This window comes from Gobio gobio, assembly GCF_949357685.1.
Source record: "Gobio gobio genome assembly, chromosome: 15".
Taxonomy (NCBI): Eukaryota; Metazoa; Chordata; class Actinopteri; order Cypriniformes; family Gobionidae; genus Gobio; species Gobio gobio.
The window spans coordinates 34,696,077-34,710,645 of record NC_137108.1 but is presented as its reverse complement, the minus strand read 5'-3'; the positions used below and the strand labels follow the sequence as shown (position 1 = coordinate 34,710,645).

The window sequence follows — 14,569 nt, the reverse complement described above, 5'->3', positions numbered from 1 at the left end:
AGTAGAGTCCTTGCCTCGACAGGTCAGGGCTGTTTTGGAAGCCATAATGTTATGCCTGATCATCAGTGTTTGTGTATATATGGTTTATTTATTCAAACGTTTGGGGACAGTAAGATGTTTTTAATGTTTTTGAACGAAGGCTCTAATGCTCACCAAGCCTGCATTTGTTTGATCAAAAACAGCAAAAACAATAATATTGTGAAATATTATCATAATTTAAAATGTTAATATATATTCCTGCAATGAGCTGGATTTTCAGCATCATTACTCCAGTCTTCAGTGTTACGTGATCCTTTATAAATCATTTTAACATGCTGATTTGGTGCTCGAGGGGAAAAAAATGATCATCAATGTGGAAAACAGTTATGTTGCTTAATATTTTTGTGGAAACCATGATTTTCTTTTCAGGATTTTTGATGAATAGAAAGTTCAGTAGAATAGCATTTATTTGAAATGGAAATCTTTTGTAACACTGTGAATGTCTATACTGTCACTTTTGAACCAGTTTTGAATGTACCAGTTGTACATTTGTGCAATACATTTGTGTCTGTGTGTTTAGAATGGGCCTTCTGCTGTCTCTATTAATTCCACTTTTTTTTGTAGGCTTATATATTCAGACATCTGTCCATATAAAAGAGAGCCAGAACTTCTGACTGCATGTGTGTGTTTGCTCGCTGTAGGTGCTCTGGCCAGCAGGGTGAAAAGGAAGGACACGTTGGCGCTGAAGCTGAGCAGTCGGCCCTCTGCCCCAGACAGGCAGGCTCCTGAGAGGCAGGCCAAAGTGGAGCACACGGGTCTGTCGTGGCAGAGCAAGGAGCAGTGGGAGGCCATCCGCACACAGATTGGTTCTGCACTCACACGGTAATAGCCCTCTCAGACACACACCCACATAAATACAGATTACACTGAAATACTGTACTGAGTATCAACACAGCTGTGAATCAGCCATAGGCTAATACTCAGTGTAAGAAGAATCAACAAGAAACAAGAAGTCCATTCACACCAAGAACAATAACTATAATGATAAACAGAGGTGTCATGCCCATTGAAACCGAGGGGGCACATGCCAAATGATTTTAGAGCCAAATTAATTTGAATGCAACTTCAAAAAGAAAAAAACCTGTATTTTTACATTTGATACTCTTTGAAGCATATGATCACACCGGTGTAAATGAGAATGTTCAGTGCATCACATGATCAGCTGCTAAATTCAAATCTGCGTTCGCCCTTTGGCTGGCACTCTGCCAGAGATGGACGTGCTTAGCGCTTTTATCACAAAACAATACATTATAGTTTGTAAAATACACTGATGTCTATGGAATAAATAATCCTTTCAAATATAATTTGACAATTAGTTTTATTGATACCTTCTGCACATTGTGTAGCCTAGGTACCTATAAAGTTTACTCTAAACTTAGAATATTGTTGGTACAAAATGAATAGTGCCCCAAAGTTGTCGTCTTTTGGTGATTTTCTTAGTTTTGACACTGTCGCACAGCCTAGGCGATTTGTGCAGAACCATAGAGTGGTTTTCAAGTGTGGCTGGTTGGAGGGAATACCGTCCAAAATTGTAAAAAAACAAAATTGCCTTCTGTTAAAAGGACTTTTACTGAACTCAGTGTACGTTAGGTTTGCTGTACAACGCAGAGATAAGGTGCAGTTTACCTTGCTGTATCAGTGCTTATATGCTCCAAATTTGTTTGTTTCTATAAGCTATAAAATATGTGGAAGACTGAATGATGGAGGACTTATAGACCTAATATTCTTAATTCAGTAATGTATGTTCTCTCTTCAATAATTAAAAATAAGCCTATAATTGGATGTGATGACTTTTCAGTAATTATTACAGTGAAAGCTAAAGTAACGTTTTATTTTTAAGTTATTTTTAGCTTTTTAGTTATTTTTAGCATTGAAAGTGACAGAAACAAAAACTGCAGCTTGTGCTTATGATGAAAAAATAATATTGTGTGTATGTGTATGTATATATATATGTATATATACATACATATAATATAAAATGTGTTTGTTCAATGATTATTATTATATTGTGTAAAATAAAGAGAATATATGAATGAGGTTTTTTTTTTTTGTCTGTAGGCGATTGAGCCAGAGACCTACTGCTGAGGAGTTGGAACAGAGAAACATTCTCCAGCGTAAATTGCCTCTTTATACTCACTCCAGTTATTGTATCATGATTTATTTTCCTGCTTCCGTTCTGTCCCTTTTTCTCGTTTCATTAGTTACTCATTTATTCCTGTTCATTTATTCCCTCAGTGTTCACTGAAGGTTTGACACTGACCCACATATATTTCACTCTCAGTCTCTATTGGGTCATAAGATATTACAGATACTTTCTGCTAAATTGAGTCAAGTCCTTGCTTGTGTTTCTCTCATAGATTTAAAATACTTTGCTGTCCACTTTTATTTTGTTCCTTAATAGTTGTCTGTCCTTTTATGTGCTCTTTTTATGTGCTCTCAGTTTTCAATACTTCACATTATTTTACTGTGATTATTGGATTTGAGTCAGCCTAATCAGTGTTGATGGTGTCTCTTCTTTCCAGCCAAAAACGAAGCGGACAGACAAGCAGAGGTCAGGGAGATCAAGCGCAGACTCACCAGAAAGGTGCGATTTGGTTTGCTTGCATTCAAATTTACCTGGAATATCATTTTAATTTTGATTTTGGCAAGCATTGAAAGTGATCTTGAATTTAAATCAAACATTTAACAGCATTTGTGACATGAATTTGTTTTTCTTTTCTCTTTTTTTAGTTGAGTCAAAGACCGACTGTGGCCGAACTACAGGCTCGAAAAATCTTACGTTTCCACGAGTATGTGGAGGTCACATGCGCTCAGGACTATGACCGCCGTGCTGACAAGCCATGGACAAAACTCACCCCCGCAGACAAGGTACAACTAGAAAAACATCTCATCTACATCTGCATATCTTGCGTATGCAACCATACACACATTTGTGTCTATATAAAGATCTAGAGCTTTTTATACGTATATCATTTGACTTGGAGATTATAAATAGTTTTAAAAGACACTGCTTTCTTTTGAATTTCTCACTTATTGGTCCTCTACAAATAACCAACCAACTCCAGTGTTCGGGAAAGTAATGCGTTAAAATATTGCATTACTCCCTTAATTTTTTTATAGAAAAGTAATGTGTCATGTTACTTTTTTTCACCTCGGCTGGGCTTGCTTGTTTGTTTGTTTTTTTTTAATAACAAAAAAAGTTTTATTTTGGCAAATGCAAAGGCCCTTTCGCACCAAAAGTGAAATGAATAAGTCTCATGTTGCGTTCACACCAAACGCGAATAGAGCGTCAGGAGCGAGTGATTTCAATGTTAAGTCAATAGAAAGGCGCGTTGACGCGCGTCTGGAGGTGACGCGAATTTGATGCGAATTGAGCGTCTTGCGTGATACGCGCGAAAGGTGCTTTTTGTGCATTCACGCGTTTGAAGCGAATTCGCGTCTGACACCCGAGTTGAAAAATTTTAAACTTTTAAACAATTTGCGCCGCGTTCACTAATCAGGAGCCTGCTTGCTGCTGTCACGTGGTAAAGTGACGTGATGAGAAACCCTGCATAATTTAAAAATACTACTATTGTGTCACAAAAGGTAGTTTTAAGACTTTTTCAGGCGATAATGTAGTTGTTTAAAGCTGAAGTCTGTGGTTTATTTATAAAGAGATCGCCTATTTAAAAAACAATTATCTTGCGTTTTTGGAGTTGTGAGATCCAGGCAATCACCGGGCACTCAGCGCTCATTAACCCCGGCGAGAGCAGCCTTTCCTCGGCTGGAATATATATTTAATATATATATTTAAATATACATGCAGTGAAGATAATGTAGGAGTTGCCTGGACCTGGAAATTGCAAAGAGGCTGAGTGGTGTTTTATGACATATTTCTCGCCTTGAACGCGTGTTTATTTCGCTTCAAACGCTCGATTATCGATTATACGCGCATCCAATTCGCTGTGGACGTGCGAATGGATTCAAAATGTTCAAGCGTCCAACTAGGCGCGATTTTGATGCTCTATTCGCGTTTGGTGTGAACGCAGCATAAGGCTGAAGGAAATGCTAATTCCCGCCTGTACAGTAGAGGGTGCAGCTCAAACAAACCTTTCAGCTGTGCTGCCATTCTGAATTGCAGAAGTATAGGATGCAGGAAAAGATAGGCTGCGTCCGAAAATCACATACCCTCTTAACTAGGTTCTTATTTTGATGAGCAATTACTTCACGACTGCTAAAAAAAGTATGTTCTATAAAGTATGAATGTGTTTAGTATGAATGTAATCTGGAAAAACTACATTCGCCATGCTGTCATTATCACGTGACCTACCAGCATCGCTTTACCGCCATTCACAAATCCTTTCCTTTGGCCTCATGGGAAATTGTCCAACGTATGCACACTTCAGAACCTCGCTGGTAGTAGTAGGTCATTCGGTCCTTTTTGCCTACTCTTTTAAGAGTACTGTGAAAACAATGACTGTGAATTCGGACATACTACTTTTGTTTTTGCCTACTATATAGGAAAGTATGCGATTTCGGATGCATCTTGAGTTTAACACTCTTAAGCAATAAAAACAAAAATGAAACACAAATGTGATGTTTAACTAAAGTAATTTTTCGCTTATTAGTATGGTTAAATTGGATCATCAAAGGTCTGCAGCAAAGACATTGGTTAATAAATGGAGATTAAATACATAAAGTGTATTTGTGTAATTTAACATTTAATTATTGCAGGTTTGCGTAATATTTGTGCATTTTACTGTTTTTATTGATTTTGAGGAATACTGAATCTGTTTTTGTGCAAGTGAGATATGTAAATGCATGCTCACATTTAGCCTAGAATGTTTACACCGCACACACAACGCCTCTGCTCTTAATCCCGATTTCTCTCAACATGGGGACAGCAGACCAGTCAGTAAATAATTGGGAAAACAAAGTAACTTGCGTTACTTATTTGCAAAAGTAACTCAGATATTTTGTTATAAATGTAAAAGTAGTGCGTTCACTAGTTACTTGGAAAAAAGTAATCTGATTACGTAGCTCACGTTGCTTGTAATGTTGCCACCAACACTGACCCACTCTAAACTTGTTTGTTTAGGCTGCTATTCGTAAAGAGCTCAACGAGTTTAAGAGCTCTGAGATGGAAGTGCATGAGGAAAGCAGAATTTACACAAGGTAAGTGTATTGTTACTTGCAACATAAAAATACAGAGAACTGCAAAGCATCTAACCATTTAGTCGCATTTTTGTGTCATTTCTAGATTCCATCGTCCTTAGTGGCGTTTTTAACTGGAAAAAAAAAGCACTTAAGGCCGGTGGATATTGGGATGAAATGGCTGTTTTTTTCTGGTGAGGAGCCTCAGGGTGTCGGAGCACCTCTCAGACTGCGTTTACTATGAATGTACTACTTCAAATGCACAGGGTCACCTGGAGCATTCGGAAACAAATCAAAACAAAAACAAAACAGACCGTTTCTCAGTTGTCCACCCGCTGACGTGTGGGACGGGTGACCTCTGGGGGACAGATGCAGTATTTCTCCTGGACTTTAGGGGACCCACGTGCCAAGACAGAGAGGCGATGAAGGACTTTTTAGAGGATGTTACTTGTGCCAGTGGCAGATATTCCTCTCTCTACTCTCTGAATGGCCTTTCCTTCTGCTTTTACTTCATATGATAAACTTTATTTCCTTTCAGGGAAGTGTAACAAAGTTAAAAATAATAGTAATAATAATGATGTGACAATAATAAATACAGTAATACTACAGTAAGTGTTAGTTACTGACAAATAGCGGGGCAGACCGAAGAACTGCAAGAATAAGGCCTGAGCCTGGACATTAATTGTGTATTTGTGTATGTTTGTATAGGCTGCTGTAATTTTTCTCTTAGTTTGGAACGTTTTAAATGTTAGATAATTTTAAGGCTCAAGATTTTTTTTTATTTCATAACTATGGCTTTGGCCATCTTTATTCAATACAGGGTTACAGATTCCCCCTACTTTGTGGTCCTCACTGTTTGAGAAGTCATAGAGAAGAATAGAAGACGATAGAATCAATTTTTAGATAGAATGTAAGCGTTTCATATCTCACTATTGATCTACAGCGAAACTGTGATCTATTATCTTTTACAATGTTTTTTATTAATCATATCACCTTCTGTAAAAATGAGGTCAAGCTTTTTCAGTTTTAAGAAGTGTCCAAATTATGTTTACATAATGTTTTATTTCTAAATAAAAAGGATTTCCTGATTATTTATTACCCATTTAAAAGGAGAATGAATTTAGTCCGGGCACGCACTGATACAGCTCTAAAAATGAAGTTTTGTAAAGTACTGATGACAGGGAGGTTTTTGCGGCAGGAACTCTTCATTTTTTCCAATTATTTTGTCATTTATGTTGTTTTTGGCCAGTAGGATTATAGGAATTGCTCTGCTGTACAGATCTATTCTGTAGATGAACTGACTGTTTGTGTATATCTTGTCTTCCTTTTATTTTGAAAAATATTTTAAATATATTGAAACTCATATAGGTTACTATTTTTTTAAGCACAAAATGATTAGTGTATTATTCAGCACTACAAGAATGGGAGCAGAATGTTCCATTGTAATGTAGCGTTGTATATTCTTGCTTTTTAATTATATGTAAAACTGACAGTAAATTTGCTGTTTAGATGTAAACACTAAATCTAAATTAAAATGCTTACCAATAATGTTTGTCTCTTTGTTTTTCTGTTTTTTTTTCTTACAAATGCATTCTTATGACATTGACTCTATCATTTTGTGCAGAGAACCTAGGTAATGGTTCACATTTTATAATTTAAAGCCACAGAGTTTTAAAATAATCTGTGCCATAGTTCTTCTGGGGTCCCGAATTTCAGAAATAAAGATGTTAATCAAAGACACATTAGTTACTGGACCCTTTTTTCACTGTCGTGAGGTGTAATGTCCAAATAAGAAATAACATTACAAATATGAGAAATCACAGTTGCAAAAGTGCAAACGCTATGTGCATAATACATTGCAAAGAAGATAAAAATGGGCCACCATTAGCATATAGCATCAAAGGTGCAATGAGAGCATTGTTAGTGCTGGGGAAGGGCCAGAAATGGGTAATATTTCTCATTTCTGCTTTTATGTCACAATGTATATGGTATTTTTTTTTAGATCTGTAGGGGCTTTCAGATGTCTTACCCAGTATTGTACTTGTAAATTTTTACTAATATATTAAAAAATAAAGTGGCCCCACTTTATATTAGGTGGCCTTAACTACTATGTACTTACATCAAAAAATAAGTACAATGTACTTACTGTGTTCATATTGTATTGCAAAACACCTTTGCTGATATTGAGGTGGGATATGGGTAGAGTTAGGGACCGGTGTGTTGGTAAGGGTAAGTTTAAGGGTAGGGTTAGGTGTAAGGGAAGTGTAAACTGTGTAATTACAAATGTAACTACAGAAATTAATTACAGATGTAATTACATGCAGGTATTTTTAAAAATGTAAGTACAAATGTAAAAACATGTATGTACGCAATAATTGCAATGTATCAAATGATTAATTAAAATTTTAGTAGTTAAGGCCACCTAATATAAAGTGGGTCCAAAATGATTTTCATTGATTGAAATAAAGCTTCTATCAAATAAAATACAAAATAGGCCTATATAAGCTTTTGCCTTGTCAACTAACTAGAATTATTTAAAATTAGTTAAACAGAAATAAATTAAGGCTGACATAATAGACATTAAATAAACTAAAACGCATAACAAAATTACTCAAATTAAAATGATGACTGAAAATATAAAAATAAGCTAATTCAAAATGTTAGTAGGCTAAATAGCATAATATGATATAACCCTAAAATAAAAACAATGTAAATAATAATAATAATCTCTATACACCTTTTCCATTAATAAAAAAAAAAAATCACACCACATAATTAGAAATGTTTTAATTTGATTTTATTTGGTTATGGTGTATCTGCTTGCAGCTAACTTGTGATATATTACTATCTATTATTATTAAGATAGTTTAAAACACCTTTAAAACATAATTTCGTAAAATATAGTTTAACACTGAACTGTAAAAACAAGATTAAAAAAAAAAGTGAAATAACGGTCATAAATTGAGCTCATTCCTCAACCCGCCTTTCCAATAGGGGGCGCCTGCGCATTTGTTTATTACCGCGATTCCAGTTAAATACATGAAGCAGCGCAGAAGTGAGACACGCGTGCGTTACATTCTCTCAAGGAGTTACTGCTGTTCACAAACGTCCTCGAACTAGCAAAAGCTTTGAACCTGGGCATTTTTGAGTACGTTATCATCTCAGCTGCCTCCCGACGGTAAGATAATCAAATTGTCTCTCATAGGCACAGGAAATCTAATGCAAACAGTGCTTGTGAAAATCTGTTGCCTAACAGGCATGATTGAGCCTGTTTAATTCATTCATTGCTTTTAACCTCATTTAAAGTTTAATACGTGCGATGTGAGTTATCAAATAACTTGTCGTCAAACTAAATGTTACAAGGCTGAACCGTGTAACCGTAGTCTGGCTCCAGGGTGTCGCTTTACAAAGCTTGATCTGTTTAAACTTTTAGCGGGTTGTTCCTATATGACTTTGAACTTGAACTCGGGTCTTATTCCGCCATGTTTAAATAAATTTCCTGCATCTAAGTTATGTATAAAAGCGGAAAAGGAAAATAAGGTCATCTGTTGTTTCCAACGCCGTGTTTGGCCGATAAACCGCCATCAAACATTTGCTGCTGTCAGTCATAGTTTGTAAAGTCAGCGCCAGAAAAAGTGGCGGTCTCTCAACCTAGTAAGTTGCCTATATTTTTAGCTATTATGATGCCTAAAAAACCTTGTATGAGCCTATAAGACCAAATTGGCGCACATTGTGCTTTAATATGCTATCTAGGTAGACTGCCTTCTAGGTTGAGACACTAGCCAGTATATAATAATGTGTTCATGTATGGGATCCGGTTTTGTTTCTTAGGATTTAAAGGTACTTTATAGTAAAACGTGCAATAAGCTTTAATGATTTAATAGCAGTCCTGGCCTGTTTTACGTGTAGGCCTCAAATGTTGTATAGTTTGGCCTTGAAGTTGTTTAACTCGTCTTTATTCTTAGTTTTAGGTTTTGTCAAGAATTGAGTCACCATGCCTGCAAAAAAAGCTGTAAAGAGACAAACTATTGCAGCAACTGAGAACTCAACAGTTGCGAAAAAACAAAAAGGTAAGCTGTCCTGTCTCTATTTTCATGTCAGATTGAAAGTGCCCCCATTATGCTATTTTAAACATTCTTAATTTTGGAGGTCTCCTACAACAGGTTTACACGCATCCAAGGTCAAAAAAGCACTTAATTTTTCCTATAATATGCATTGCAGCATCACCTCTTTTCTCGCAGTGTCTGAAATGGTTCGATAAAAGATTTGTCTATCTAAACCCCTCCTTGTCTGATTGGTCAGGATGGCCCAGTCTGTTGTGACTGGTCTACCACTTCACAGCGCAAAACGTCCCCTTATGGAATCAAATAAGAACAAAATGCATAAGTTGTTTTTCTGTAATATGCAGATCTGGAAACTCATGTGTTCTTTTCGGTGGTTGTTTGTAGTCTCTCACAGTAGTCATGGCCAGGAGAAGGGCCTGGTGCTGGTTCTCGGGCAGGGTGATGTTGGGCAGCTTGGCCTGGGGGAGGATGTGCTGGAGAGGAAGAAACCAGCGCTGGTGACACTTCCTGAGGGGATCGTGCAGGCTGTGGCTGGAGGCATGCACACAGTCTGCCTCAGTGACACTGGAAATGTAAGCTGAGCACAAATTACATTAATTGCAGATTTTGTACCGACCTCTCAACTCAACTAACAAGACTGTTCAAAGTTATATGGTTGTTTTTTTTCTCTGATGTCCTTCCTGTTGTCTCATCCCTGTGTAGATTTATACATTTGGCTGTAATGATGAGGGTGCTCTGGGTCGGGACACATCCGAGGAGGGCTCAGAGATGGTACCAGCTAAGGTGGATCTTGGGGGGAAAGTTGTGCAGGTTTCTGCAGGAGACAGTCACACCGCTGCCCTCACGGAGGAGGGAGTCATCTATGTCTGGGGCTCTTTTAGAGTGAGTATAGCCTTTCTGTATACTGCAACTAAGCGGAAATGGTTTACTAGTTTTAATTGACCTCTCCTTTCTGTTGCAGGATAATAATGGTGTCATTGGACTCCTGGAGCCCATGAAAAAATGCTCCTTGCCCGTCAAAGTTCCTATAGAAAAACCCGTGGTTAAAATAGTCTCAGGTGGGTCATAGGAATTCAAGCTTTGACTTTAGTAGTCATTTTCTGTGAAGTCTTTCTCATGATGTTTTGAATTCATTCTAAAGGAAATGACCATTTGGTGATGCTGACTGTGAGTGGAGAGCTGTACACCTCAGGATGTGGAGAACAAGGCCAGCTGGGCCGTGTGGCTGAGCACTTTGCTAATCGCGGAGGCAGGAAGGGGTTGAGTATGTATCTCCATGTGATTGAATTGTCACTACTGGAATGTGAATGAATAATTTTACATCAACTAAAAGATCGTTAAGATTGATAATCGATAATAAATCATCGACAACGAATGCCATTATCGATTAGTCTCATCTGCCCACCGGGCATGGAAAACTTCCGTCAGCAGGGTCAAATTACAGCACTGAATAACGCATTTCTGTGGACAAAATGCATCTAAAATAGCGTAGGAAAGGTATGTGATCCAAGCTGCCCAAAATATGAGAATTCTTTATTTTAAGCTTAAATCTAATGCATTAGCGTAATGTTTAACATGGCTTGCCCTGTTAGGCGTTTTAACTGATGTGTGTGTGTGTGTGTGTGTGTGTGTGTTGTTTAATGTGTTATGTTTCCTCAGCACAACTTTAATTTTATGGTTCTATCCTTACATTGTCCGTTAGCGAGGGGGACTATTAAAATTCAGCACAAAAATATTCATTTTGCAGAATTCTCTGTTGTTGGCTGTTAAATTTAGGTTTAAAATTCAGCACAAAAATATTCATTTTGCAGAATTCTCTGTTGTTGGCTGTTAAATTTAGGTTTAAAAGTCAACATGTAATTCAAGTGTTTTGTGAAAGTGGTAACTGTAAGAGATAACAGTGTGTAATTGAATATAAATGCAAGATGTTTCTTACGTTTGCAGGATAAAAAAAAAAGACTGACAGGTTACTATGACTTTAACTGTTTGATCATACAGCTGAATGAACATATTCTAGAAGCTACTTTAATCTTCTGACTGAATAAATTATTTCAGGATTTAAGATTTCTGTAAAGCCCAAAAAGTGACTGGCTGAACGGAGCCATAGTAAACACCATTACTAAGTAGGCCTACACATAATCCTTATCTTTGGTCATAAATAGTATTATTGTTATTAGTAATAATAATGATTAGGTAAGTTCATACATTGATTCATTTACCAATAAATAATCACTGTAACTAAGGATTAATCAGAAAATAAACGATAGGTTACCTGAAAAAAATCAGTAGCTTATCTAATTAAACCTGAAAAAAATTATTTCCAGCCCTAAATTTTTTTGCAAAGTTGGCTTATCTGAATAGTTGATTGTTTTAAATGGTTTTACTGAATAATTATAAGTTTGAAAAACTTTTTAAAGTTATATTTTTAAAATGTACTCTATAGTTTATACAATCTTACTGACCCCAAAATTTGGTAATGGTTTTTAAGCTTTTTTTATTTTCTACCAAAGGCTGCATTTATTCTAACAAAAGTACAGTAGAAACAGTATTATTGTGATCTATTACAATTTAAAATAACTATTCTATTCTATTTTAATTTTAAAATGTAATTCCTATGATGGCAAAGCCGCCGTTACTTCAGTCTTCAGTGTCACCATGATCCTTTAGAAATCAACTGATATGGTGATTTTGTGCTCTAGAAAACCATTGTGCTGCTCAATGTTTTTGTGAAGAATGTTTGTTTTTTTTCCAGGATACTTTGAATCAAAAGTTCAAAAGAACAGCTTTTGTTTTCGTTCTTCTACAGTGTTCATACATAAATAAATATAAAAAATAATACTTTTTTTCTTTCTTTGTCAGTGAGACTGCTGGAGCCACAAATGGTTATCATTAAGCCACGGGGGAAGGTCATCTTTACGGATGCCTTCTGTGGAGCGTATTTCACCTTTGCTGTCTCTAAAGAGGGGCACGTCTATGGATTTGGCCTGTCCAATTACCACCAGCTTGGTAGGATTCTTGGCTCATTCAGTCCTGAAGATTAAATGTTCTGCTTTTGCAGTCTCTTTAGAGTTATTGTTTTGTTTTTAAACAGGCATGCAAAGCATAGACACCTGCTTTATTCCTGTGAAAATCGGTTCTTTCAAGAACTCCACCACCTCTTGGGTGGGTTTCTCTGGTGGGCAGCATCACACAGTGTGCCTGAATTCAGAAGGTAATTCTTCCACAAACCTCATTTGTAATACTTGTACATTTTTTATTTTTGTACTGGTACGGAGTCGTGTCCCCACCAGTGCAAAAGATGATTTTCAACTGTTCATCCACAGGACAAGTGTACAGTCTTGGTCGGGCGGAGTATGGCCGTCTGGGCCTGGGGAAGGATGCAGTGGAGAAGAGTGAGCCTACACCTGTCCCTGGGATCCGTGACGCTCAGGTGGTTGCCTGTGGTGCCTCTGTGAGCTATGCTGTCACCAAACAAGGTGAGAATACACCCTGTCCTAGTTTACATGCACTCCAACCTCTTCAAATCCACCCAAATTGAGAACTTTTTGGCTTCAGGTTTGTTTTGACTAATTCTGAATATTTTTAGCCAAGTTTATTACAAGTTGTTATACAAACCTTAAAATAAATTGTAAACAGACCACAAGAAAATTTGGTATAATTACACAGAGAACCCAAAGAAGTCTTATGCTCCCCAAGACTAAAAGTGTTTTATTTGATAGGTTATCTTGCAAAAGTACCAAAAAAGCAGTAATATTGTACAATATTATTGACATTTTTAAAATAATTTTTATATTTTAAAATTTAATTTGTTCCTGTGAAGGCAAAGCTGAATTTTTAGGATCATTATTGCTGATTTGGTGCTCAAACATTTCTTGTTTGTTGAAAACGGCTACTTAATATTTTATATTTTAGGAAACTGGTGCATTCTTTGAATTAAAAATACAAAAGAATAGTACACTTAGTGCAATAGTACACTATAACATTAAATGTCACTTTTTAACACTTAAATGCATGTTTGCTGAATAAGTATTCATTTTTTACAAAAAAAAAATAAAAAATTTAATGACCCCAAACTTTTGAATGTTGGTGTACTTTATGACAGTTGTTTAAATTAGGGCTATTATTATTATTATTATTATTATTTTGGCTGCGATTTAATAGTTTGACAGCCCTAATTTAAATGCATTTATGAATGTGCAATCTTTCATACTTTGATGCCTAAATTAAATTATAGCTTGTAAACAATTTGATTTTGCTACTTTGATCTAAACTGATCAGCGCATTTATAGTTTGACATCGTTTGGGTTGTAGCATTTTGTCCCTGTAATTTTAAATGACAAATGCAACAAATGACGCAGTGTGTATTGTTCACAAATGTATCCTCAACTGCTGATTACATTAATTGCACCATTCAGAGCTGTGTTTTTTTAGGAGGTTAACAAATAACTGTTGGCTTTATTTGATGTTTCTTCAAAGCTGTTTTAGTTTTCTAACACTGCTATTTGTTGGCCAGGCTCTGTGTTTTCCTGGGGAATGGGCACCAACCTGCAGCTGGGCACAGGAGAGGAGGATGATGAATGGAGCCCAGTGGAGATGACGGGCAAGCAGCTTGAGAACCGTGTAGTTCTCTCAGTGTCCAGTGGAGGGCAGCACACGGTCCTTCTGGTCAAAGACAAGCAGGAGAGCTGATCTTTAACTCCTTGACTAAAGACAGCTGAGCCAATCTACTGTATCAGTGGTATCTGTAACCTAAAGCTTGATCAAGATTGGGGGAGTTTGGGATTGGTAATACTTCCTGTGCTGAGCTAAGCCAGCGAATGGGGGAGATGGTAGGTTGTGAAGAGGGTAGGATGAGTATCATCTAATTAAACCTTTTATCCCGCTTTATGGGGAGCCCAAACATTCACTGGATATGGTCCGGTAGATGATCAGAGACCTTTTTTTATGGACTTTTGTTTCTTCTTTGCTTTATTTTCTTAATTCTTTTTAACCAAGATCTTTAGTATGCCTCCTGGAGACTGCCTGTCGTGAATGATTGATTGTATGCATGTATAAGCTGAAAAGTGATTTAATAAGTGTTTTAGAAAAGTCCCAGAAACCATTTTTTTTAAATTCCATATTCTGGTCTGAGCAATAAACAGTTATGATAGCAGGTCTAATCTATATCTCTCTAAAAAGAAACAGATTTGGTATTGCTGTACTTTGCAGTGTTGAACTGTTTTCCTAATTTCTTAAATAAAACAATTATTGTATCCATGCATTACTGGCCCTCTGGACAATTAATAAAAATGAGTCTTTACAGAAACTGACCTATGATTACTTATTTAAAACAA

At 36.5% G+C, this 14,569-nt stretch overlaps 2 protein-coding genes across 7 annotated transcripts in view; both read left to right on the top strand.

The window, feature by feature from the left end:
* Window positions 1–6,905, top strand: part of phactr4b (phosphatase and actin regulator 4b) — a 53,889-nt gene extending 46,984 nt beyond the window's left edge. For all 3 annotated transcript variants that reach the window (XM_079836919.1, XM_079836917.1, XM_079836918.1), the window contains 6 exons: window positions 681–861; window positions 2,098–2,153; window positions 2,562–2,623; window positions 2,770–2,907; window positions 5,117–5,193; window positions 5,279–6,905. In XM_079836919.1, coding sequence (XP_079693045.1) covers window positions 681–861; window positions 2,098–2,153; window positions 2,562–2,623; window positions 2,770–2,907; window positions 5,117–5,193; window positions 5,279–5,294 — 530 coding nt within the window. In that variant the 3' untranslated portion in view covers window positions 5,295–6,905. The remainder of the gene's footprint in view (window positions 1–680; window positions 862–2,097; window positions 2,154–2,561; window positions 2,624–2,769; window positions 2,908–5,116; window positions 5,194–5,278) is intronic.
* A 1,290-nt stretch (window positions 6,906–8,195) lies between these two features.
* rcc1 (regulator of chromosome condensation 1) lies at window positions 8,196–14,544 on the top strand. 4 transcript variants are annotated; one of them, XM_079837763.1, is made up of 10 exons: window positions 8,196–8,350; window positions 9,144–9,242; window positions 9,621–9,808; window positions 9,939–10,118; window positions 10,198–10,294; window positions 10,378–10,500; window positions 12,096–12,242; window positions 12,328–12,447; window positions 12,560–12,712; window positions 13,750–14,539. In XM_079837763.1, the coding sequence occupies exons 2-10, from the start codon at window positions 9,167–9,169 to the stop codon at window positions 13,923–13,925; spliced, it is 1,260 nt and encodes a 419-aa protein (XP_079693889.1). In that variant the 5' UTR covers window positions 8,196–8,350; window positions 9,144–9,166; the 3' UTR covers window positions 13,926–14,539. The 4 variants fall into 4 exon arrangements, with proteins under 4 accessions (XP_079693889.1, XP_079693888.1, XP_079693891.1 ...); XM_079837762.1 differs by having other exon boundaries at window positions 8,202–8,350; window positions 9,138–9,242; window positions 13,750–14,544; XM_079837765.1 differs by lacking the exon at window positions 8,196–8,350 and adding an exon at window positions 8,676–9,012 and having other exon boundaries at window positions 9,138–9,242; window positions 13,750–14,542.
* Window positions 14,545–14,569: the final 25 nt, after the last annotated feature.